The sequence below is a fragment of the Gekko japonicus genome, unplaced genomic scaffold (assembly GCF_001447785.1).
Source record: "Gekko japonicus isolate JY-2015 unplaced genomic scaffold, Gekko_japonicus_V1.1 scaffold4808, whole genome shotgun sequence".
Classification (NCBI taxonomy): Eukaryota; Metazoa; Chordata; class Lepidosauria; order Squamata; family Gekkonidae; genus Gekko; species Gekko japonicus.
Window position 1 is genome coordinate 7,062 of NW_015161559.1, and position 24,439 is coordinate 31,500.

General features: G+C 49.5%; 1 protein-coding gene across 1 annotated transcript in view; it reads right to left on the bottom strand.

Moving 5' to 3' along the window:
* Positions 1-2,166: 2,166 nt before the first annotated feature.
* Positions 2,167-24,439, bottom strand: part of LOC107125838 (protein hinderin-like) — a 44,413-nt gene continuing 22,140 nt past the window's right edge. The window contains exons 3-4 of the mRNA XM_015429299.1: positions 18,798-18,892; positions 2,167-2,308 (exon numbers count right to left, since the gene is read on the bottom strand). Coding sequence (XP_015284785.1) covers positions 2,167-2,308; positions 18,798-18,892 — 237 coding nt within the window. The remainder of the gene's footprint in view (positions 2,309-18,797; positions 18,893-24,439) is intronic.

Sequence of the window (24,439 nt, forward strand, 5' to 3'; positions counted from 1 at the left end):
TCAAATGAATCCACGCCCGCAATTCGGGCACCACTACTGCAGCTCCGAGGGCAAGCCCCGTGCCCCCACCATCCCGACAACCGTGTCCATTTCCTTCTCGACCCACCCGTTCAAGGCCACATAGAACGTATTTTATTTCAGATCCTGCAGCCTAGTCCTCCCAAATTTGGGCAATCCTCGAAACCAAGGCTCTCGCTTTTATTAGATCATGCTCCAGCGTTTTAGAAGTATTTTAATCGAATGATACGTTGATTTATGTTACGTCTGTCTGTGATGGGTTTTAATTGAATTTATATGAAATTCTATGTCAGCCGCCCTGAGCCCGCCTCGGCAGGGAGGGCAGGGTATAAACCGAATTAATTAAATAAATAAATTTGCTAGACATTTCAAATATTTTAATGCGTCTACTTTTCCCCTACCTTGAAAGATTATTTTTATTTATTTATTTTATTTATTACTTCAGTTTGTATCCCGCCTTGCCACAGAACTGGCTCAAGGCGGCTGACAACATTAAAAACACTAAAACAATAAATACATTAAAATACAATAGAGTATAAATACAACTGCTCATTAAGGGAGGTTCGAGTCCATCAAGCATGTGTTCTTCAGTTGCCCATATTATAAAGAGGCTCGTTTGGAGATTATCACTCCATTGCTGGATAAGATTCCTGGTTGCACAAACAAAGCCAAGCTTGACTGTCTTTTATCTGATAAGAACTCTAAGATCACTTATCAAGTAGCTAGATTTTGTGCATTGAAACACAGGTTACGGAAGCTATATTTTAAATAGGTTATCAATTTAAATCTTTTATTTTTGTATATTTTGTATATTTTGTACTCTGTATGTTTCTAAAATCTACTATTATAACTATATATAGATAACTATTAATATTATAGTTCTAGATAACTGTAACTATTATAACTATAGATATATAGATGGGGCTGGTCTCGCAACTGTAATAAATTCTTCTACTCCTACTACTCATGCGTCTACTTTGGCCACCAAAGGAGAAGGGAGAACCCACTGGAGAAGACCCTGATGCTGGGAAAAACTGAAGGTCAAAGAAGAAGGAGACGGCAAAGGATGAGATGATTAGGCAGTGTTATCGAGGCAACGAACATGGAGTTGAGCAAACTCCGGAGCACGACAGAAGACAGGAGGGCCTCGCATGATGTGGTCCAGGGGGTTGTGAAGGGTCGGACCCGAATGAACAACAACAACAACAACAACGCGCCTAAGTCATGGGTCCCTAACACGGTGCCTGGGGGCGCCATGGCACTCACCTGGCGCCTGCCCATTTTTTTCGGAAAGTGGGTGGGGCCAGGTGGGGATCCTACCCCACACAGCTCTCGGTCGGGCATTGGAAAACCTGATTGGTTGTGCAAATGAAAACAACATAGCTTCCGCAACAGCTATCATCGCAGTGTCGGTTGCATTCTCTCTCACGTTCCTCTTTCCCAATGTTTGTTTTTAATTACGCCTCATCTCCTCTGCATTTGGATCTCCTCGGTATATGTCCACCTCCCGTGGCAGCCGTTTTTTGGTTGCGCCCACCATCCCAGATCAGAATGCCAATGGTGCTCACAGACTCAAAAAGGTTGGGGACCCCTAGGATAAGTAACATCCCACCCATTTCAGTGTAGCCTGAGCTCGACAAGTCCCTGGGGGACGAAGCCCTTATCTATACCACAATCACCAAAAAGGGGGGAGAGGGTACATGCCCCGAACCCACAGGATGTTATCTCAGGGATGGTCCTAACCACCTGGGAGCCACCCTCGAGCCTCCGGGTACAAACTGGAAGAAGGACGTGGGGGGGGGGGCGCCTCCCCGCACGTCTCCTTCAGTCTGCCACGGAATCACCGCAACAAGATTAAGCGCGAAAGGTGGGAGGGGGGCCGTCTACATTTTACAAATGCGCCAATTCCACGCCGTTGTTTTTAAGTTGACAAATATCTATTTCGCAGCGAAGCAACATCCCCGGAACAGCTGGGTGGCAGTTTCCAGCTCAAATGAGCCAGAAGCGCATGCTGGCAAGTCACCTCCGATCGCTTCTGAATGGCAGCGCATGGAGATTTATGCTCCGCCATAAATTAGGACAATTATTTCTCTCTGGTTTGCTTTTCATTCCAGACAGAGAACTCTGGGCTCGACTCTCCTCCTCCTCTTAGAACAGAAAAACAAAAAGGATATCTTCCCTTTCTCTAACGATGAGTTCGTTCTGCTCCTCCAATTGTCTGATCTTCTTCTCAAAGGACTCCTGCTCGGCTTTCAGCCGCTCCTCCGTCACCTCCTTCTCTTCGCTCACCCTGAAAAAGGAGAAGGGACAGACAACGGTCAGATCAGTGCAGAACAAGCCTTCTGACGCAGGCCGGTCTCAGGCACGGGAGCAACCCCCCCCCCCGAATAACACCCAAGGCTCGGGAGGAATACGGCATTCCCGCTGCTCCTTCTGCTCACATACGGCATCTTTAATTTGCAGACTGAGGGATGGGATTGCTTTCAACCACATGGTGTGAAACAGGCCAACAGGGCAGCCATTTTTCCCAACAGGAAGCCTAAGACAGCAACTTGGCATAAGACAACGTAAGAGAAGCCCATGTTGAATCAGCCCAATGGCCCATCCAGTCCAACACTCTGTGTCACACAGTGGCCAAAAATACCAGGTGCCATCAGGAGGTCCACCAGTGGGGCCAGGACACTAGAAGCTCCCCCACTGTTGCCTCCCAAGGACCAAGAATACAGAGCATCCCTTGCCCCAGAGTTCATATCTATACCTTGTGGCTAATAGCCACGGATGGACCTCTGCTCCATATGTTTATCAAATTCCATCTTGAAGACGTCCATGCTTATAGCTGCCACCACCTCCGGTGGCAGTGAATTCCATGTGTTAACCACTCTTTGGTGAAGAAGGACTACCTTTTATCCATTCTAACCCGACCACTCAGCAATTTCATGGAGTGCCCACGAGTTCTTGTATGGTGAGAAAGGGAGAAAAGGACTTCTTTCTCGACCTGCTCTATCCCATGCATAATCTTATAAACCTCGATCATGTCACCCCTCAACCATTGTTTCTCCAAGCTAAAGAGCCCCGAGCACTTTAACCTTTCTTCATAGGGAAAGTGTTCCAACCCTTTGATCATTCCAATTGCCCTTTTCTACACTATTTCCAATGCTATAATATCCTTTTTGAGGTGTGGTGACCAGAACTGTAATCAGTGGTGGTCCATCTAGTCTGGCATCCTGTCTCACACAGTGGACAAAGAGATCCAAATCCAATATGCCCCTGGAAAAGCGTTCCGCTCTAGTAATAAGAACTTCCTAGTGGTCCCCAGCCCCAGAGGGATTCTGGTGTCCTCGACTAGGGCTAGGGCCTTTTCGGCCCTGGCCTCCACCTGGTGGATCTCTCTGCCAGAGAACATCCATACCCTACGGGATCTACTACCTTTCCGTAGGACTTGCAAGGCAGAGATTATTATTATTAGTAGTAGTAGTAGTAGTAGTAGTAGTATTACCACCATTATTATCATTATTATCATTATTATTAGATTTGTAGCCCGCCCTCCCCACAAGCGGGCTTAGGGCAGTTCACAGACTGGGCACGTATGCCGATAATTAAAACAGTTAAAAACAAGATAAAACAATCATTTATAATCATTTATCACAATACAAAGTGCTCTTGGTGTCTCAAAAAGGTAGTCAGTAACAGGATGGCATCCTGGTGGTGAATGATGGTCCCAGATAAATGATATCAGTTCCAGGCAGCACTGTCGTTCATTTGTCACAGGGCCATCTCTCTCACACACACACACACACGATGTTGCACAGTTGGTGGTGGTGGTGGTGCAACGGTGGCGGCTCCTACTCGAAAGCCTGGCGGAAGAGCTCCGTCTTACAGGGCCTGCAGAACTGTGCAAGGTCCCGCAAGGGCCCGGATCTCCTCCGGGAGCTCATTCCACCAGGTAGGAGCCGCCACCGAAAAGGCCCTGGCCCTGGTTGCTGCAAATCTGGCATCTTTGGGGCCTGGATTCACCAGGAGATGTTGCGTCCCCAACCGTAGTGCCCTTGGGGGAACATATGGGGAAAGACGGTCCCTTAGGTATGTTGGACCCTGGCCATATAGGGCTTTAAAGGTAAGAACCAACACTTTGAAGCGAATCCGGTACACTATTGGCAGCCAGTGCAGCGCTTTCAGCACAGCCCGGATGTGCTCCCGCCTAGAGAGACCCATCAACAGCCTGGCTGCAGCATTCTGCACTAACAGAGATGTTCTGCCAGGAATTTTGTTGAGGACAACAGCCGTCTGGCACTCGCACACTCCCCCCCTTTCCTCCATATTTCCCCTCCATCCAGGGGGCAGGTGGACACTGAAACTATCCATCATCTTGGATACGGTATTGTTTTTTCTGATGAATTGCTTTAATATATCTTAAAGTTGACTCAGTTCTCTTATATATTGTATTTGCCTTTGATGTAAGCCACCCTGGGCCTTGTTTCAGGGGAGGGCGGCCCAGCAAATGGAAGCTCACGGCCCCTGTCCTAGCTCCCGCCTACCCAGCGGTTCGAAAGCCTAGCAAGTAGATAAATGGGTACCTGCCTTAGGTGCAGGGGAGCACCCGCCTTCCGGCGTTATGGCGGCAAGGAGGAGTGGAGCAGTGGCGACACCGGCGGCGGCGGAGTGATCCGATGAAAGAACATGGCGGCGATTTAACACCAAGCAGCAATCGTTCCAGGCGGGGATTGGCCCTCAGACGCGACGACGCGGTGACGCTGCTTGGCCGGAGCCAATTGGACAGAGGCCACCTCACTGGGGTATAATGCCACAGAGCCCACCCTCCACAGTGGCACCTTCCTCCTAGGGGATTGATCTCTGTTGCCTGAAGACTGGTTGTAATTCCAGGAGATCTCCAGGGCCCACCTGGAGGATGGGAACCCTACCCAAGCAACTGGGTGCTGGGGGGGGGCAACAGTGGGGGGGCTCCTAGTGTCCTGGCCCCACTGCTGGACCTCCTGAGGGCACCTGTATTTCTGGCCACTGTGTGACACAGAGAGTTGGACTGGAGGGGCCACTGGCCTGATCCAACATTGGCTTCTCTTATCTTCTTATACGAAGCAGAGGTCCATCAGTGGCTATTAGCCCCAAGGTACAGATAGGAACTCTCGGTCTGGGGCAAGAGATGCTCCTTATTCTTGGTGCTTGGGGGGAGGGAACAGTGGGAGGGTTTCTAATGTCTTGGCCTCACTGCTGGACCTCCTGAGGGCACCTGGTGTTTTTGGCCACTTTGTGACACAGAGTGCTGGACTGGTTGGGCCACTGGCCTGATCCAACATTGGCTTCTCTTAGGTTCTTATATGGAGCAGTGGTCCATCAGTGGCTATTAGCCACAAGGTACAGATAGGAACTCTGGGTCTGGGGCAAGTGATGCTCTGTATGCTTGGGGTGGGCAACACTGGGAGGGCATCTAGTGCCCTGGCCCCACTGCTGGACCTCCTGATGGCCCCTGGTATTTTTGGCCACTGGCCTGATCCAACACTAGCTTCTCTTATGTTCTTATGGACTGTACCATTTCAGACAGCAAATGTGGACTGAGTGTTCGAAGGATTCCCCCGAATAAAATACCCCCAGCACTGACTAAACCAGCACACCCCGGGAGAAAGTTCCAGGCCAGCTTGTTCTACATGTTATCAAGTTTTGTTTTGTTTATACATGTGGAAGAGTGTCTGTCTTCAAGCTGCAACGGCACAGGCCCAAAACACACACGCGTTCTTTTAGTCCCTGCCGCCCAGTCCGGTTGGGCTTTCCAGAGCCCAGGTCCCCCAAGTCTTCCGCCGTGCACAGCCGCCACCTCTGCCGTGCCCGCCGACCTCTTACGGCACACGGAGGTGCACTGACGCTTCTCTTGCCCGTCAGGCAACTGAGCGGCTTGGAGGTCTGTCGCCTCGCAGAGGCAGGAGGGGACAGCAGCCCTCGCGGAAAAGATAAGCCGCCAAAGATACAATTACCCACAGGTGACCGAAACGATGGCAGAGAAAATGGATACACACGCTTTGTCAGATTATGTCGGATTTATGTCAAGGCCAGCTCGGGACCGGGTGGAGATTACCGGGTGCTTTTGTGCTTTGTGGCTCCTGGCGGAAATGCCAAAAGAATGATTTCTGAGTCTGTCGGGAAAGGAATCTCGCAGAGCTAAACTAAAACTTTGGCTCAGTCGTGGCCGTTCCTTTTCAAACTTCTCAGAGCCCTTCCCCTCCCCACGGCCCCCACTGTCTTCTTGCGCACTTATGATTCAGCAGCACCGAGGGCACCTTTCAGGGCACTTTTCAGGGCAGAAACATGATACAGAAGAGTCTTCTTCGTGAAAACATCAGAAGAGCCCTGCTGGGTCAGACCAGTGAAGGTCCATCTAGTCCAGCATCCTGTCTCACACAGCGGCCAGCCAGTCCCTCTGGAGGCCAACAGCAGGGCAGAGAGGCCGAGACCTTCCTCTGATAAGGACACGAGAAGAGCCCTGCTGGGTCAGACCAGGGAGGGTCCCTCTAGTCCAGCCTCCCGCCTCACACAGGGGCCAGCCAGTCCCTCTGGAGGGCCAGCAACAGGGCAGAGAGGCCGAGGCCTTCCCCTGATAAGAACCTCAAAAGAGCACTGCTGGGTCAGACCAGGGAGGGTCCCTCTAGTCCAGCCTCCCGTCTCACACAGGGGCCAGCCAGTTCCTCTGGAGGGCCAACACCAGGTCATAGAGGCTGAGGCCTTCCCCTGATGTTACCTCCTGGCACTGGGATACAGAGGCTGACTGCCTCTGAACATGGAGGTTCTCCTTTAGTCACCATGACTAGAAGCCCCCGCTTGACCTCTCCTCTATGACTCTGTCTAATCTGCTTTTAAAGTTGTCTGTGCCTGTGGCCATCACTACATTCTCTGACAGCGAATTCCACTTTTTAATCACTCATTGCATAAAGAAGTATTTTCCCTTTGACCCTCCTGAATCTACTGCTTATCATAGAATCGTAGAATGTTAGAGTTGGAAGGGCCCTTGCAGGTCATCTAGTCCAACCCCTTGCACTCTGCAGGAGCATAGCTGGAAGACGGCCCAACAACACACCCAGAAGATGGCCGTCCAGCCTCCGCTTGAAAACGTCCAGCGAAGGAGCATCCACCACCTCCCGAGGCAGACTGTTCCACTGCTTCACCACTCTTACAGTTAGGAAGTTTCTCCTGATATTTAGCTGGTAACGACTCCCTTGTAATTTCCACCCATTGGATCCAGTCTTGCAATCTGGAGCAAGAGAGAATACATCCGCTCCACTGGAAATCCGTCATTGCATGGTTGTTTGGAAGTCTGTTGTATGAGCGCATATTACGGTAGTAGCCATAACGGTTTCTCAAGTTGTGCTCCAGGAGTTCCTTCTCTTGAGAGCAACCTTGGAGACTTCTCTCGCCTGCCTAGGTTAGATGGGGCACCATATATCTGTCTCTATTGCCACGGAAATGGTTGGGGGTAGGTGTGACGTATGAATGTGTGGAATTTTATACTTTTACCTATAACCTGTAATTTCCCGCCATTTCCCTCAGTCCTAACTGAGGGGGTAGTGGCCGTAACAGTTTCTCAAGTTGTGCCCCAGGAGTTCGTTCTCTTGAGAGCAACCTTGGAGACGTCTCTCGCCTGCCTAGGTTAGATTGGGCACCATATAACTGTCTCTGTTGTCACAGGAACGCTCGGGGGGGGTAGGTGTGACGTATGAACGTGTGGAATTTTATGCTCTTACCTATAACCTGCAATTTTTATTTATTCAACTTTTCCCGCCGTTTTCCTCAGTCCTGACAAAAGTTCTTGTACCTGGAGCAGCATATCTCTAATAAAGCATTTCACTGCCAACAGTATGCGTGGAGAGCAATCTTCCCTCTAAGCTGTGGAATCTTGTGAGCAAAAATTCTACTCTGTGAGCTCCTGGGCATTAAAGTTGTCAGCGAGCGATTCGGCTACGGCATGAATTAGTTGGCTCTGGAGCCATCCTTCCCGAGCGAAGACAAAAATCTGTGAGCCGGGGGCTAAAAAACTGTGAGCTAGCTCACGTTAACGTAGCTTACAGGGAACAGTGGTGGAGAGTGCCTTAGCTGGGGACCTGAAAACCGGCCACATAGTGTCTTCAAGACGAGAGACGTTCAGAGGTGGTTTGCCAGTGCCTGCCTCTGCTAGAGATGGGAAGTCCCGGAAAAAAAACGGGGAAATTCGGGGGGGAAACAGGGTTTTTTTGTTTTTTTCCTGAAGCCTTTTTTGTTTTTTTCCAAAAAATTGAAGAGAAAAAAAAATAGACTATGGAACGTTTTATTTTAACATGATGAATAAAATATTTTAAGACAAGGTATGCAAATATTTTCCAAATCATTTCTAATATATATATATATGGTATCAGATTGATCTAATTTCTGTGCACTGAGGACAAGCAAGTCCTAGGTTACAAACTGAACTCTCCAATACAAGAACAAGATACATTTCTTCCTTTAGGAGGTGCTGTTGTCACAAGAAAAGAAAAAGGTTTCGGTTTTGTTTTTGCATGTGGGTGGGTATTCTGTTTGTAATAATTGTTTGGATACACGATATTTTTAATAGGCTAGTTGTGATAATTTCATGCCAAGTAAAAATGTCCATAGTCATATTTTATGTTCCTAAAGTAACAGAATGACTTTCAATCTGGAAAAGACAAAATAAATGCTAATGTAGCATTTTTTTTCAATTTTTCCAAAAATTTCCGTTTTTTCCTGAAAAAAACTGGAAAAAACCTGGGGTTTTTTCCAAGCTTCAAAATTTCTGGAAATTTTACATCTCTAGCCTCTGCATGGTGAGCATGGACTTCCTTGGCGGTCTCTCACCCAGGCACTCACCGGAGCTGACCCTGCTCAGCTTTTGAGATCAGACGAACCCGTGCTAGCCTTCGCCATCCACGTTGGGGCTAACAGAGGGTAGCAACACTGACGGAAAGTGCTGTCAAGTTACAGCTGTCTTATGGCGACCCCACACAGTGTTTTCAAGACGAGAGAGGAACGGAGGCGGTTTGCCATTGGCCATGGCCCGCTTCGGCGTAGCAACCCTGGGCTTCCTTGATGGACTCCCATCCAAGGACTAACCAGGGCCGACTCTGCCTAGCTTCCAAGAACTGATGAGGCTGGGCTACCCTGGCCATCCAGGTGAGGGCAGGTACATACTGGTGGAAAGTGCTGCCAAGGTGCGGGCGACTTCTGGTGGTCCCACGGGGTTTTCAAGGCAAGAGACGTTCAGAGGGAGTTCGCCATTGCCTGCCTCTGCACGGCAACCCTAGATCTCCCTCGGTGGTCTCCCATCCATGGACTAACCGGGGCCGACACTGCTTAGCTCCCGAGATCTGACAAGAGGAGACGAGCACAGAGCCCTTTGAAAGAAGCAGGTTTTCTGCTGGGAGTTTGCGCATTCATCCTTCAGCCATGAAAGAGTTAACTGGTCATGAATGCATGCTAATATGAGCTATTAGGGATTAAGGGCCAGTGAGCTCTTAAACAAACAGCTCCGGCCAGCGATCAGGTGACGGCAGGGGTCATTTCCTGCGAGAGCGCACAGGAGCAGAGCTCCGGCAGTAAGGAGCCCAGGGGGCAGTCAGAGCAAGAAGCTGCCAGGTAAGTTGCAGAGCCCGCCCCGCCGCCACCGCCCGCCTTCAGGTACAAGCTCTCCCTCTGCGTGTTCTCCCCCTATAGCTAGCAATCCAAAACAGTCCAGTGGAGCCTGAGCGGTGGGCGTTACCTTCTGACACACTTCCGGTGATGTCAGGGGGTGTGGCATATGCAAATAAGTTATGCTAAGAAGTTATGCTAATGAGCTCCTGCACCTCATTTTCCACGAAATGACCCCTGGGTGACGATATCCTTAATGAAGTGAATTGTAGAATGTCAATTGGCTAACGGGTCAGGGCACTGCATAATGGGGGAAAGTGCCATCAAGTTACAACCAACTTATGACAACCCTGTAGGGTTTTCAAGGCAAGAGATGAGCAGGGGTGGCTTGCCACACACATACACAGACCTTTATTGGCATAAAAAAGTAAAGGTAAAGTCAAGGTTCCCTTGCTCGAAAGCCAGTCGAATCCGACTCTAGGGTTGCGGTGCTCATCTCCGTTTCAAAGCCAAAGAGCCAGCGCTGTCCGAAGACGTTTCCGTGGTCATGTGGCCGGCATGAGTAAACACCAAGGCACATGGAACGCTGTCACCTTCCCACCGAAGTGGTACCTATTTATCTACTTGCAATTTCTTGCTTTCGAACTGCTAGGTTGGCAGGAGCTGGAACTAGAGACGGGAGCTCACTCCATCATGCGGCACACTCGGATCTCGAACTGCTGAACTACCGACCTTCCACAGCCTGCAGTTCAGCGTCTCAACCACTTGAGCCACCGCAGCTCCTTATTGACATAACACAGCAGCAAAGAGGCTTGCCATTGCCTGCCTCTGCATAAGCACCCTGGGCTTCCTTGGTGGTCCATGTACTAGCCAGGGCTGACCCTGCTTAAGTTCCAAGATCTGACCAGATCACGCTAGACCGGGCCCTCCGTGCCACAGCACCCCTAGCCTAAGAAACCGAAATGCGGGGGCCCCCGCTCCGAAATGCACGAACACAACCCCGTCGCCACATCGCGGAGGAAGCGCGAAGGAACCTACCCGCCAGCCCCGGTTTTGAACAGCCCAAACCTTTCCACCTTTTCCAAATGGAGGGGAAAATTACGGCGAGCTTTAAAAGAGGGAATGAGGTGAGAGGAACTAAAGCTTAACTCCCCCTATTAGGCTGAAGAGATCTTTTTAATTACGCCCATTAAAAATATGATTGGGTTTAAAAATAAAAAAGAGAACTAAGTATCAGAGAGCGTTACGCTGATTTTACCTTTCAGAATTAATGTCCCTGCAAACTCTCCCCTTTTTTCCTTCCGAGAAATGTTAAGAGGGAAATATCAGGTTGCCCTGCGGCTGCGGCTGTTGGGGGGGGGGGGAAATCACGGCACCCGAGACTTAAAGAGAAGTGGACTCCAGGCCCCGACAGCTTATGCTGGAATAAAAATGTTTCAGTCTTTAATGCACCACAAGGCTCCCAGTTTATTTCTTGCTGAAATAGACTAACACAGATCGCCACCAGGATTATTCTCAAATAATTAATACGCCGCCAGGATTATTCTCAAATAATTAATACGCAGCCACCAGAAGGGGGGAGAGGAAGAAGAGATCCCGTGGCTTAAAAAAAAAATTATAAACATGAATATTATAAACACTGTAGACTTGGCCAACCTGGAAAATCAGCAGTGGCTGAACATAGCCTAACTCAAACAGGACGCAGTATTTCATTCCAAGACACTGAAAGGCTGGACAACACATACAATTACCTGTCAGATTACACAGGGAATCCATTGAAATTCATAAACATAAACACAATTTCAACAGGAAAGAAGAGAGTTTAAAAATAAATGGGGCATGGTTTCCTGTCCTGAAAAACACAAAATGCTCTACATCTTACAACAGCGCTACAGATAAGATTAGAATTTCAACAGCCAATCCATATGCAGAAGAATCTCCTCAGGAAACAATCCATAAACAAAGAACCTCCTCAGGAATGCTCCTCCATTAGCAATTTCATAGCCTGGGGAACTCCTACAAGATAATGACTCAGCCCTACCCCACCTTCCTGAGTAGATATAAATGACCTGCCTACCATTTTCTTCTCACCTTGACACAGAGAGTACTCCATCTTTCTGTGTTATACCTCTGAGGATGCCAGTCACAGCTACTGGCGAAATGTCAGGTCCTACAATACCAAGACCACGGCCATACAACCCGAAAAATCTACAACAGCTAATGTTTTATTTCCTTTAAAAAAAAACGGTTTGAAATGAAATCTGAATTTAATATAAACATGTTAAAGCCTACCGTTACAAACTCTTAAAGGCCAACTGAGAGCCAGCGTGGTGTACTGGTTGGTGTCAGACTAAGACTCAGAAAGCACGGGTTCAAATTGCCACTCTGCCAAAGAATCTCACTGGGGGGACCTTGAGCCAGACTCACACTGTCAGCCTAGCCCACCTCAAAGGGTTGGTGTATGGAAATGTGCCATATAGTGTGGCATGTTGACACGAACACGCACACACACCCTTAAAACAATAAAAATGCAACAGTTAACAAACAAAACAGAGCACACGTTGATGTTCCCTCTAAGCTATGCATGAAAAGATTATTTACTTTCTCTATCATGGAGAAATGCTGGTTTGCCCAACAGCTATCAGCCTACACTGCTGGAAAGTCCTAGATACCCAGAGCTAAAACCCGTGGTTACTCAGCTGCATTTCTGCCATGGCACCGGCTTATAATCAATTGCACATGCAACTATAGCCTTACCCAGGGGTCATTTCCTGCAGGAGCAGAAAGGAGCGGAAAGGAGCAGAGCTCCGGCAGTAAAGAGCCCAGGGGGCGGGCACATGCAACAAGCCACACCCCCTACTCCCAGCAGCCCTCAGTCAGAGCAAGAAGCAGCCAGGTAAGTTGCAGAGCTCCCCCCCCCGGCCCCCCGGCCCAAAACAGTCCAGTGGCACCTTTAAGACCAAGTTTTATTCAGGTACAAGCTCTCCCTCCTCTGTGAGGGCAGATCTGCACGTCCACCCCCCCAATAGTTAACAATCCTAAACAGTCCAGTGGAGCCTGAGCGGTGGGTGTTGCCTTCTGACACACTTCGAGTGATGTCAGAGGGTGTGACATATGCAAATAAGTTATGCTAATGAGTTGTGCTAATGAGCTCCTGCACCTCTTTTTCTACGAAATGACCCTTGAGTGTAAACCCTTCAAATAGAGCTCCGCCCTGCTTCATATCTTCACACATCCACCAAGCGAACAACTGAAATGTTCTCAGGAGAAGCAATTCTGCACAGCGGGTGACCCGGGTATTCCTAACAGTTTCGGATTTAAAACAAAGTTTGAGTCCAGTGGCACCTTTAAGACCAACAACATTGTTCCAACCTAGACTTCCGGTCTATGGCTTCAGCGATGGCGGAGGCTCTCTCCTGAACGGGGGAGGCATTCCGCGCTCCAGGGGTGCTGGAGGGGTGTCACCTCAAGTGGCACCCCCAGGTGAGCCTCAGTGTGGGGCTCCAAGCCGGGGGCGCTTGAGGGGCGACCTCTTCCACGGCTTGAAGCCGGGGAATTGAGGCGCTCCTCCCTGCCTCGGTTTTTACCGACGATAGCTGAAGGCCGATCGGGACAAGCAAGCGGGTCAGCGAATGAAGCATGATAAAAAGGAGTCTGTGATCAGACTGTCAAGGAACTGGAGAATGAGACGAGCGAAGAAGCTTTAAAAGTGAGTTCCGATCCCCCCCCCACCCTCAGCGGCGTCGGGAGGAATCCCAGACGTAAACAAACCGAACTGTGATTTAAAGAGACGGGGAGGGGGAGAAGACAATTAATCACTCAAGCGTGCCAGAGACTTAGCTGTTTTTTGCGGATAAACCAGCACTTGCTGAAGAAGTGTGAAAAAGCACTCTTTAGTATAAACAAAGCGGAAAATGGCCGGCGTCCGAGGGAGAGGAGTAAGAGGGGGGCGTGGTTCTCAAAGTCCGAGAGTGGAGGAAGGAGATGTTTTCTCCACACTAACAGAGCTGCTTCGGCCCATTCATGAAAGACTCGATGGCCTTAACCAATTGATTGCTGCCTCAAACCAGAGCATGGCAAAACAGCAACAGCAGATCACCGAGCTTGTGAAAAAATCGATCCAAACTGATGAAAAACTTAAAGAGACCACACATGATGCTAAAAAGCTGAAGAAAAGAGTTGGTCTGATGGAACAAAAGCAGGATCTACACGAAAGGAAGCTATTGAACCTACAAATGGACAAAGCGAATAAAACCCTTAGATTCCAAGGGGTGGCTGAGACGACAGGAGAAATTTTGAAAGATGTGGCAGCTGAGCTAATCGCTCTATCGCTCGGCATTGCAACGGCTGAAGCGCATGCAGAGATAGAAGTGACATATCGTTCTTACTCTAAATATATTAAGCAAAACAAACTGCCGGGCGAGATCGTGGTCAAATTTCTCCGACGACAGACAAGAGATGATATTCTCAAAGCAACAGCAGACAAACCCCTGCAAATGGGATCAGCAAGTATCAGGGTCCTTAAGGACGTTCCATTTGAGGTTCGACAGAAAAGAAAAGCGTACAAAGAACTCATCTCAACACTTCAGATCAACCAAATTCAATACTCCTGGCTTTTTCCAGAAGGGGTCCAATTCAAATATAGAGACAAAAGAGAAAAAATCGACTCGGTGTTAAAAGCAGAAGAATGGTTGAAGCAATTCTTCGGACAGAAAGAGGAAGAGCAGCAAGACGGAGGAGGCCAGGCAGCTGACCTGGAAGAGACGGACAGAGACCTACTTGGAGCAGAAGGAGGCACGGCCAGAGAAGCATATGACTTGCGGCTAAGAGTTGCCAAATAGCACTTATGAACTAAAAAGACTTATGGATGAGCTGGAAGAAGTCTATGTGCACACTGAGAAGAAATTAGATATACAACAAAATGGACTAACTAATCTCCTAAATTCCTTGACTTAATGAAAGCATTAATCTTTATAACTAACTGCATAGTGTAATAAAAAATCAATAAAGCTACCCTTCGGGGGATTAAAAAAAAAAAAAAGACCAACAACATTTAATTTTGGGTATAAGCTTTCCTGTGCATGCACACAAAAGCTTACACCCAGAATTAAACTTTGTTGGTCTTACAGCTGCCACTGGACTCAAAAGGTGCTCTCCTGCTTCAGACCAACATGGCGACCCACCTTCATAGTCTTGGATTTAAGCACCTAAGTTGTTGCTCGGGCTATATTGAGCTGCAAATACTTAGCTATTTAGGCTATTTTAACAGTTACACGTAATTGTTCAAGAAGATATGGATTTCAAAATGGGAAATCTGATTCAAAATTGGTCTCTTGCAATTTGAGATCCCCATAATTTAGAACCAATCCACTCCAATCGGCTTTTCAGCCGGGCATCAACTCTAATGTGCGGAAAGGGAGGGGTGTGAGGGGGTGCTATTAAACAGTCTCCCTGCGTATCACCTAAGGAGCAAAAAAACCCCTTCTCCTATTACTGTTTTTAGGGGATCGCTGTGTGCTTGTAAATACACAACGGTACCCAAAGCCCCCTGTTCCCTCACCTGAGCATGAAGTCTAAAACCTCCCCCAGGAAAGAGCATCATTCTGATAATAATACAGGAAATAAAAAATAGCGGGAGGTCAGGAAAGAGCCTTGAGCTCCCTCTAGTGGCCCAAATATCAGAAACTGTCAGGCCGGCCAGACATCAGGTCCGGCTAGGACTTTGATTCTCAGCCAAACGCCACTGGAAATACACAAAGGGGACACCGTTTAGCAATATAATGGACACTGAAAAGAAGAATGTACCACCGAACTGCAGCAGACTCATGGCAACCCTATCCACAGGGCGCTCTGGGCAACTGGAAAGGGGCTGTGCCTCAGTGGCAGAGCCTCTGCTTGGCCTGCAGAAGGTCCCAGGTTCAATCCTCGGCATCTCCAGTTAAAAAGGACCAGGCAGCAGGTGATGTGAAAGACCTCCGCCTGAGACCCTGGAGAGCTGTAAAGAGGGGCCGTGGTTCAGTGGAAGAGCCTCTGCTTGGCCTGCAGAAGGTCCCAGGTTCAATCCCCGGCATCTCCAGTTTTAAAAGACTAAGCAGTGGGTGATGTGAAAGAACTCAGCCGGAGACCCTGGAGAGCCGCTGCCAGTCTGAGTAGACAATACTGACCGTGATGGACCAAGGCAGCTTCACAGGTATTTTAAGAGGCGAGCAATCAATCAATCGACCTTGATTGGCATAACATAAAGAACATAAGACTCAATTTGCAAGGAATACTGAACGCTTTCTTGAAGCTTCATACAGAAATTTTCCAACACTTTCAGTTATTATCTGATTCTGAGTTGTCGGCAAAAAGTAAATCTTACATTTATCAGGTTTCCCTGAATACTTTCTCAACCATGGCTCGAGGAATGCAAGGCACGGGTCCGAGTAGAAAGTACACGAAAGAAACACACGTTCAAGAGTTTCTGTCTCCTGCTTAGTGCAGGAACACAATCTACTGTCGAATGGGATTTTTGGGAATCTCCCCTATAATACTGCTGATGGCAACACATTAAACCCGGCTGATATACATGCTCTTCATTGCCCCGGGTTTGTTAAACAAGTTAGATACTCAGCAGCCCTATGCCCAAAAGGTAAAGGCCCCAAATTAAGGGTCTTTTTGCACGGCTCTCAAGAACCTGAAGAGGCAAGCAGAGGTGGTTTGCCATTGCCTTGCTATGCGTAGCAACCCCCATCTTCCCATCCACAAACTAACCATGTCCAGCCCTCGCTTAGCTTCCAAGCTCTGATATGCTCAAGCTGAGCGGAGCTAATCAAGCCGCAACAACGAGGAGGAGGAGGAGGAGGAGGAGGAGGAGATTGGATTTATACCCCGCCCTTCACTACCCGAAGGAATCTCAGAGCGGCTTACAAACTCCTTTCCCTTCCCCTCCCCACAACAGACACCCTGTGACGGAGGTGGGGCTGAGAGAGCTCTTGACAGGAACTGCTCTTTTTCACGGACGGCTCTTATCAGAACTACGGCTTGCCCAAGGTCATCCAGCCAGGTGCGAGTGGAGGAGTGGGGGAATCAAACCCCGTTCTCCCAGATTAGAGACCGCGCACTTAACCACGACATCAAACTGGCTTCTGTACACCAGACTAAAAGGAAAGGAGAGCCCCGTGAGCCGTTCACAGCAACGATGCCTGCCGGGGAACTCCTAGTACAACTCAAGTTGGAGCCAAAGGAAAGGAGGATATCTCTATGTCCCACTCAAGGGTTCAGCAATCAGACAGCAAAAGATCCAGGACAAAAATGTACAAGCTGATCAGTTTGCACAGTTGGGAGGGGCTGTGGCTCATAAGAACATGAGAGAAGCCAATGTTGGATCAGGCCAATGGCCAATCCAGTCCAACACTCTGTGTCAAACAGTGGCCAAAAACACCCGGTGCCATCAGGAGGTCCAGCAGTGGGGTCAGGACACGAGAAGCCCCTCCCACTGTTCCCCCCCCCCTTGCCCCAGACTGAGAGTTCCTATCTATGCCTTGTGGCTAATAGCCACTGATGGACCTCTGCTCCATACGTTTATCCACAAGACCATGAGAGAAGCCCATGTTGGATCCGGCCAATGGCCCATCCAGTCCAACACTCTGTGTCACACAGTGGTCGAAAACACCAGGTGCCACCAGGAGGTCCAGCAATGGGGCCAATATCAGGTGCCATCAGGAGGTCCAGCAGTGGGGCCAGGACACTAGAAGCCCTCCCACTGTTGCCCCCCCTCCAAGCACCAGGAATACAGAGCACCACTTGCCCCAGACTGAGAGTTCCTATCTATCCCTTGTGGCCAATAGCCACTGATGGACCTCTGCTCCACATGTTTATCTAATTCCCTCTTGAAACCGCCCATGCTTGTAGCCGCCGCCACTTCCTGCGGCAGTGAATTCCACGTATCAATGACCCTTCGCTGAGTGCCAGAGCATCTGTTTGCATGCAGAAGGGTCAATCCCAAGAATCTCCTACCAAAAGGATCAGGTAAGCAGGTAACATGAAGAACTTCTGCCCGAGACCCTGAAAAACCCGCTGCCGGTCTCGTTAGACAATACTGACCTTGAGGGGATCAAGAGTCTCATTCAGTATAAGGCAGCTTCATGTCTTCCTGTGAACACGTCACTCTCAAATTTCTTCTCTTGCCTGAGAAGGCGGAAATCTTGAGCAGAGAATAAAGTGCTGAAAAGTGGGGTCGAGCACCAGTGGAAGGGGGTCGTTGCAAAGTCCGGGTGTGGGGCAGGGAGCTAGAGTAGGCTGTGCAACATTCAATAGCGCTTCCTCCCAACACTGGACTCACAACTTCTTCACCCAAAGAGTGATTAACACCTGGAATTCACTGCCACAGGAAAGCCTCGGCCTCTCCGCCCTGTTGTTGGCCCTCCAGAGGAACTGGTCGAGGCTACTGTGTGAGACAGGATGCTGGACCAGATGGACCCTCCCTGGCCCGATCCAGCAGGTCTCTTCTGACGTTCTTATCAGGGGAAGGCCTCGGCCTCTCTGCCCTGTTGTTGGCCCTCCAGAGGAACTGGTTGAGGCTACTGTGCAAGACGGGATGCTGGACTAGTTGGACCACTGGTGTGATCCAGCAGGGTCCTTCTTATGATGGCCTTGGCCTCTATACTCTGTTGCTGGACTGCCAGAGGAACTGGTTGGCCACTGTGTGAGACGGGATGCTGGACTAGATGGACCCTCACTGGTCTGATCCAGCAGGGCTCTTTTGATGTCCTTATCAGGGGAACGCCTTGGCCTCTCTGCCATGTTGTTGGCCCTCCAGAGGAACTGGCTGAGGCTATTGTGTGAGACAGGATGCTGGACCAGATGGACCACTGGTCCGATCTAGCAGGGCTCTTCTGATGTTCTTAAGGCAGTGACACACGAACCACGCAACAGGCCATAATTACTCAGGCCATAATCAAGACATCGTGGACTAGTGTCACGAGAAGCCACACGCAGCACACGGTGAAGAGCTGGCAACCTTAGTCTGCATCCCCGCCTTGGCAATACCTGCGCCAGCCGAGAGGAGCAATCACAGACTTTTAATAAACAGGAACACTTAAAACTTCATAACGTGCTAATTGGATGGAGGATCTTGCCCTAAGCCCGACGCATTATCCGGCAGAGTTTATCCTCACCTTGCGAGCTCCTTAATTAAGTTTGCGATGCGCCTCTTGTCTTCGGGACATAAATCCTTTAGAGAAGCACTCTTCATTCCCCCTTTGTCGGAGACCTGGAAATTAAAATCAGCATTTTAAAAAGCCGTCATTAACATGGAGCGAGGGTTTCTGAATCGACAGTAAAAGTATTTCAAGCACCAGAGACTGCATATTCAGCCCCAGGTGAATTAAGAACGGGAAGAAAATGCAAGATTTTGAACAATAAAGGATCAGCCAGCGAGATAATTTCTCAGGTTGCGTGGCCGTGGATTCAACATTAACTTGTCCTTCTGGAGATGAGAGCTCTTCTTTTTTTTATCGCACCTCCAAGGAGATTTGGCGGGTGTATGCTTGGGTTCCCCCACAACAACCCTGTGAGGTAGGTTAGGCTGAAGGGAGACTTGAATCGAGGTCTCCCCCAATGTTCCCTCTAAGCTGAGTGAGTGTGAGCTCGCTTACAGTTTTTTAGCCTCCGGCTCACACATTTTTGTCTTAGCTCAGGAAGGATGGCTCCAGAGCAATCTAATTTATGCCGTAGCCGAATCGGTCGCTCACAACTTTAATGCCAGGAGCTCTCAAGGTAGAATTTTTGCTCACAAGACTCCACAGCTTAGAGGGAACATTGGTCTCCCCACAATTTAACCCCTGCACCAGACTCCCGCTCCACACTAGGTCCAGTGGAAAAAGAGATTAGACGGGATGCAACATATCAAGGTCCTCCAGCCTCTGGGATTAAGATAAGTACGGCCCTGACCTCAGAAGCTAAGCAGGGTCGGCCCTGCTTAGGACTTGGGTGGGAGACCACCCAGGAAGACCAGGGCCGTGAGGCAGAGGCAGGCAACAGCAATCCACCGGTCTTTCCTGGAAAACACTGCTCAGTCACCGTAAGCTGGCGCTTTCCAGCACCACAGGCCTGACGGGAGTGCCAAAATCATCACAGCCGCGGCGGCCGCTTGCTATCAGTGTTCCCTCTAAGCTGAGTCAGTGTGAGCTAGCTCACAGTTCCTTAGCCTCCGGCTCACACAGTTTTGTCTGTGCTCAGGAAGGAGGAGGGCTCCAGAGCAAACTGAATTTATGCAGCGGCCAAATTGCTCGCTCACAACTGTAATGCCAGTCGCTCACCAAGTGGAATTTCTGCTCACAAGACTCCGTAGCAGGAGGAGGAGGAGGAGGAGATTGGATTTATACCCCGCCCTTCACTCGGAGTCTCAGAGCGGCTTACAACCTCCTTTCCCTTCCCCTCCGCACCACAGACACCCTGTGAGGTGAGTGGGGCTGAGAGAACTCTTGACACAAACCTTTAAAGCATCGCTCTTATCAGAACAATGGCTTGCCCAAGGTCATCCAGCAGGTGCAAGTGGAGGAGTGGAGAATCAAACCCGGTTCTCCCAGGTAAGAGTCTGCGCATTTAACCTCTACACCAAACTGGCTTAGAGGGAGCATTGCTTGCTATATGGGCCTCCCTCACCGCTCCACTTCCTAAATCTGCTGGGAGAGTGAAATACTTTCGGCCACGAGAGCGACTCCGAAGCAAACGAATATCTGCTCTAGACCCCGCTTTGGGGTACCAAGTCGCTTTGCATTCTGTCCACCAGAGGGCACTGCAAGACATATGCAAGTCCAGTGGAAAGTTGACTGCGGCAATTAAGCCTCACATTTTCACTGTAAGGAGGATCTGTGCCTTAACGTTCAAGTCCAAAGCCTCATATTTAGTTGTCTGTGGCTTAGTCGTCCTCCCCACTGTACCAGCAGCTGGACAAAGCAGGGACACAACAAAAGCAACACGCTTCTTTCTGAACAACCAACAAACTTGCTTTAAGCGATGCAAAATGTAACCGTGGGTCCGTCGACCCTGGCCATTCTTCTCTGGTAGTGGCTCTCCAGGGTCTCAGGCAGAGAAAGGTCTTTCTCAATACAAAGAGAACATCTTCTCCCTCTCCCAGACTACCGGAATTCACCGGCATCCAAGGAAAATGGACAGTAGATTCAGGATGGACAAAAGGAAATACTGATTAAAATGTGATTAAAATGTGGAGTTGGCTCCCAGAGGATGTAGCGATGGCCGCAGGAATAAACAGCTTTCAGAGGGGATTAGAGGCATTCATGGAGGACAAGTCTATCAGTGACTATTAGCCATGGGGGCGGAGGGGAACCTCCACATTCAGAGGCACTAGTCCTCTGAATCCCAGAACCAGGAGGCTTCAACAGGGGAAGGCCTTGGCCTCTGTGCCCTGTTGTTGGCCCTCCAGAAGAACTGGTTGGACACTGGGTGAGACAGGATGCTGGACTAGATGGACCCTCACTGGTCTGATCCAGCAGGGCTCTTCTGGTGTTCTTCTCAGGGGAAGGCCTCGGCCTCTGTGCCCTGTTGTTGGCCCTCCAAAGGAACTGGTTGGCCACTGTGAGAGACAGGATGCTGGACTAGATGGGCCACTGGTCCGATCCAGCAGGGCTCCTCTGATGTTCTTCTCAGGGGAAGGCCTCGGCCTCTATGCCCTGTTGTTGGCCCTCCAAAGGAACTGGTTGGCCACTGTGTGAGACAGGATGCTGGACTAGAAGGACCACTGGTCTGATCCAGCAGGGCTCTTCTGATGTTCTTATGAAGGCCTCTGCCTCTCTGCCCTGTTGTTGGCCCTCCAGAGGAACTGGCTGGCCACTGTTTGAGACAAGATGCTGGACTAGATAGTCCACTGGTTTGATCCTGCAGGGCTCTCCCGATGCTCTTATCAGGGGAAGGCCTTGGCCTCTCTGCCCTGTTTTTGGCCCTCCAGAGGAACTGGCTGGCCACTGTGTGAGACGGGAGGCTGGACTAGATGGACCCTCACTGGTCTGATCCAGCAGGGCTCCTCTGATGTTCTTCTCAGGGGAAGGCCTCGGCCTCTGTGCCCTGTTGTTGGCCCTCCAAAGGAACTGGTTGGCCACTGTGTGAGACAGGATGCTGGACTAGATGGGCCACTGGTCCGATCCAGCAGGGCTCCTCTGATGTTCTTCTCAGGGGAAGGCCTCGGCCTCTATGCCCTGTTGTTGGCCCTCCAAAGGAACTGGTTGGCCACTGTGAGAGACAGGATGCTGGACTAGATGGGCCACTGGTCCGATCCAGCAGGGCTCCTCTGATGTTCTTCTCAGGGGAAGGCCTCGGCCTCTATGCCCTGTTGTTGGCCCTCCAAAGGAACTGGTTGGCCACTGTGTGAGACAGGATGCTGGACTAGAAGGACCACTGGTCTGATCCAGCAGGGCTCTTCTGATGTTCTTATGAAGGCCTCTGCCTCTCTGCCCTGTTGTTGGCCCTCCAGAGGAACTGGTTGGCCACTGTGTGACACAGAGTGTTGGACTAGATGGACCACTGGTCTGATCCAGCAGGCCTCTTCTGATGCTCATAATACTTGCCACCGAAGACCCTTTTAACTGGAGAAGCAGAGACTGAACCAGAAGCTATCTCCACAGGTATACATGAGAGTAAATTGCATTTGAGGTATTCAGACATTGTTGAGGCAACCGAGGTATGCAGACACTTTTGGAAGGGCAGCCAAAAATTAATGGCCAGATGACAGGCCAGGGTAACCAACTGATGGCTTTTGGGGGTGTTTTGTGAGGAATTCCCCTGAGGCACTGCCAGGGGGTTGTCTGGACCTGACTGAAAGAATCCAGAATGCTGATCCTCCTCAAATCAGCGCAAACCCCAGTCCTCAGACTCCTAAAGAGCTGGCTAAATAAAATGTAATATACAGCGGAAGTGTCAAAACAGTGTGAATACATCCAATTAAGGGCGGGGTGGGGAGAGAATACACTCAAAGTCTTTCTAGATTTATCGACTCTGTGAAATCACGTTTCAACATGAATATTAACTTATGCAGATAATTTCCACTGGAATGAGCTGTCAGAAGTGATAAAAGCAAGGAAAAGACAGTTCTTTACGAGGCGATACGGCCTCACTGATGGCAAACTTTGTGTTGTTGCGCTTCTGGAGAGCAAGTTCAGTGTAGTGGTTAGGAGGAGCGCGGACTCTAATCTGCGAGAACCGGGTTTGATTCCCCACTCCTCCACAGGCAGCTGCTTGTGTGACCTTGGGTCAGTCACAAGTTCTTTCAGAGCTGTTCTCTCAAGGAAGGGAAAGGGGATTGTAAGCTGCTCTGAGACTCCTTCGGGTACTGAAGGGCGGGGGTATAAATCCAATCTCTTTTCTTCCCTGTAAGGTAGGTGGGGCTGAGAGAGCTCTGAGAGAACTGTGACTGGCCCACAGTCACCCAGCTGGCTTCATGTGGAGGAGGAGTGGGGAATCAAACCTGGTTCTCCAGATTAGAGTCTGCCTCTCTTAACCACTGCACAAAACTGGCTTAAGCTGTGGGTGTCTAGGACTTTCTAGTGCAGCTGCTGGTGTGACCTTGGGTCAGTCACAAGCAATGTTCCCTCTAAGCTGTGGAGTCTTGTGAGCAAAAATTCTACTTTCTGAGCTCCTGAGTCCTGGCATTAAAGCTGTGAGCGAGCGATTTGGCTAATGCATCAATTAGTTTGCTCTGGAGCCATCCTTCCTGAGCTGAGACAAAAATGTTTGAGCTGGAGGCTAAAAAACTGTGAGCTATCTCACTCTAACTCAGCTTAGAGGGAACACTGGTCACAAGTTATTTCCGCACTAGTCTCTCATGAGCCGTCCTCAAAAGAGCTTTCTCAGCCGCACCCACCGCACAGGCAGTGTTCCCTCTAAGCTGAGCTAGTGCGAGCTAGCTCACAGTTTTTTAGCCTCCAGCTCACACATTTTTGTCTTTGCTCAGGCAGGATGGCCCCAGAGCATACTAATTTATGCAGCAGCCAGTTTGTTCGTTCACGACTTTAATGTCAGAAGCTCACAAAGCAGAACTTTTGCTCACAGGACTCCAGAGTTTAGAGGCAGCATTGCTCACCGGCTGTCTGTTGTGGGAAGGGGAAGGGGCAGGTGCCACAGCAGCGCAGGGCATTTTCCGTTGCCAGATGTAACGCCACGCCTTCTGCTGTTGCTTATGGCAGGTGCAATAAGGTAGCCTACTCAGAAAACCCTTGTAATAAAAAATGTCTTGAGTCAATCACTCATGTTCTTCTCTGTTGTCACCTGTATACGGATTCACGTTATATGCACTTACATTCTGTTCGAGTTAGGATGAGGCATTTAAGGTTTACAGACTTTTGAACAATGTCTTGTCTAATGTCACCGAGAAGGTGGCTAAGTTTCTTTACTCTGCTATAAAGGCGTACGAGTGGCCAGGGGACCTCACAGAAATAATCTCATATTTACACTGATGTAAAAGAGGAGAGCGCAAAAGTGGGCTTGAAGCTCAACATAAAAAAAAACTAAGATCATGGCATCCAGCCCCATCACTCCTTGGCAAATAGAAGGGGAAGTCGTAGAAGTAGTGACAGACTTCACGTTCCTGGGATCCCAGATCACCGCAGACTGTGACAACAGCCATGAAATTAAAAGACGCCTGCTCCTTGGGAGGAAAGCGATGGTGAACCTAAACAGCATGATAAAAAGTAGAGACATCACCCTGCCAACAAAAGTCCGCATAGTCAAAGCAATGGTATTCCCAGTAGTCATGTATGGCTGCGAGAGTTGGACTATAAGGAAGGCCGAGCGCCGAAGAATAGAT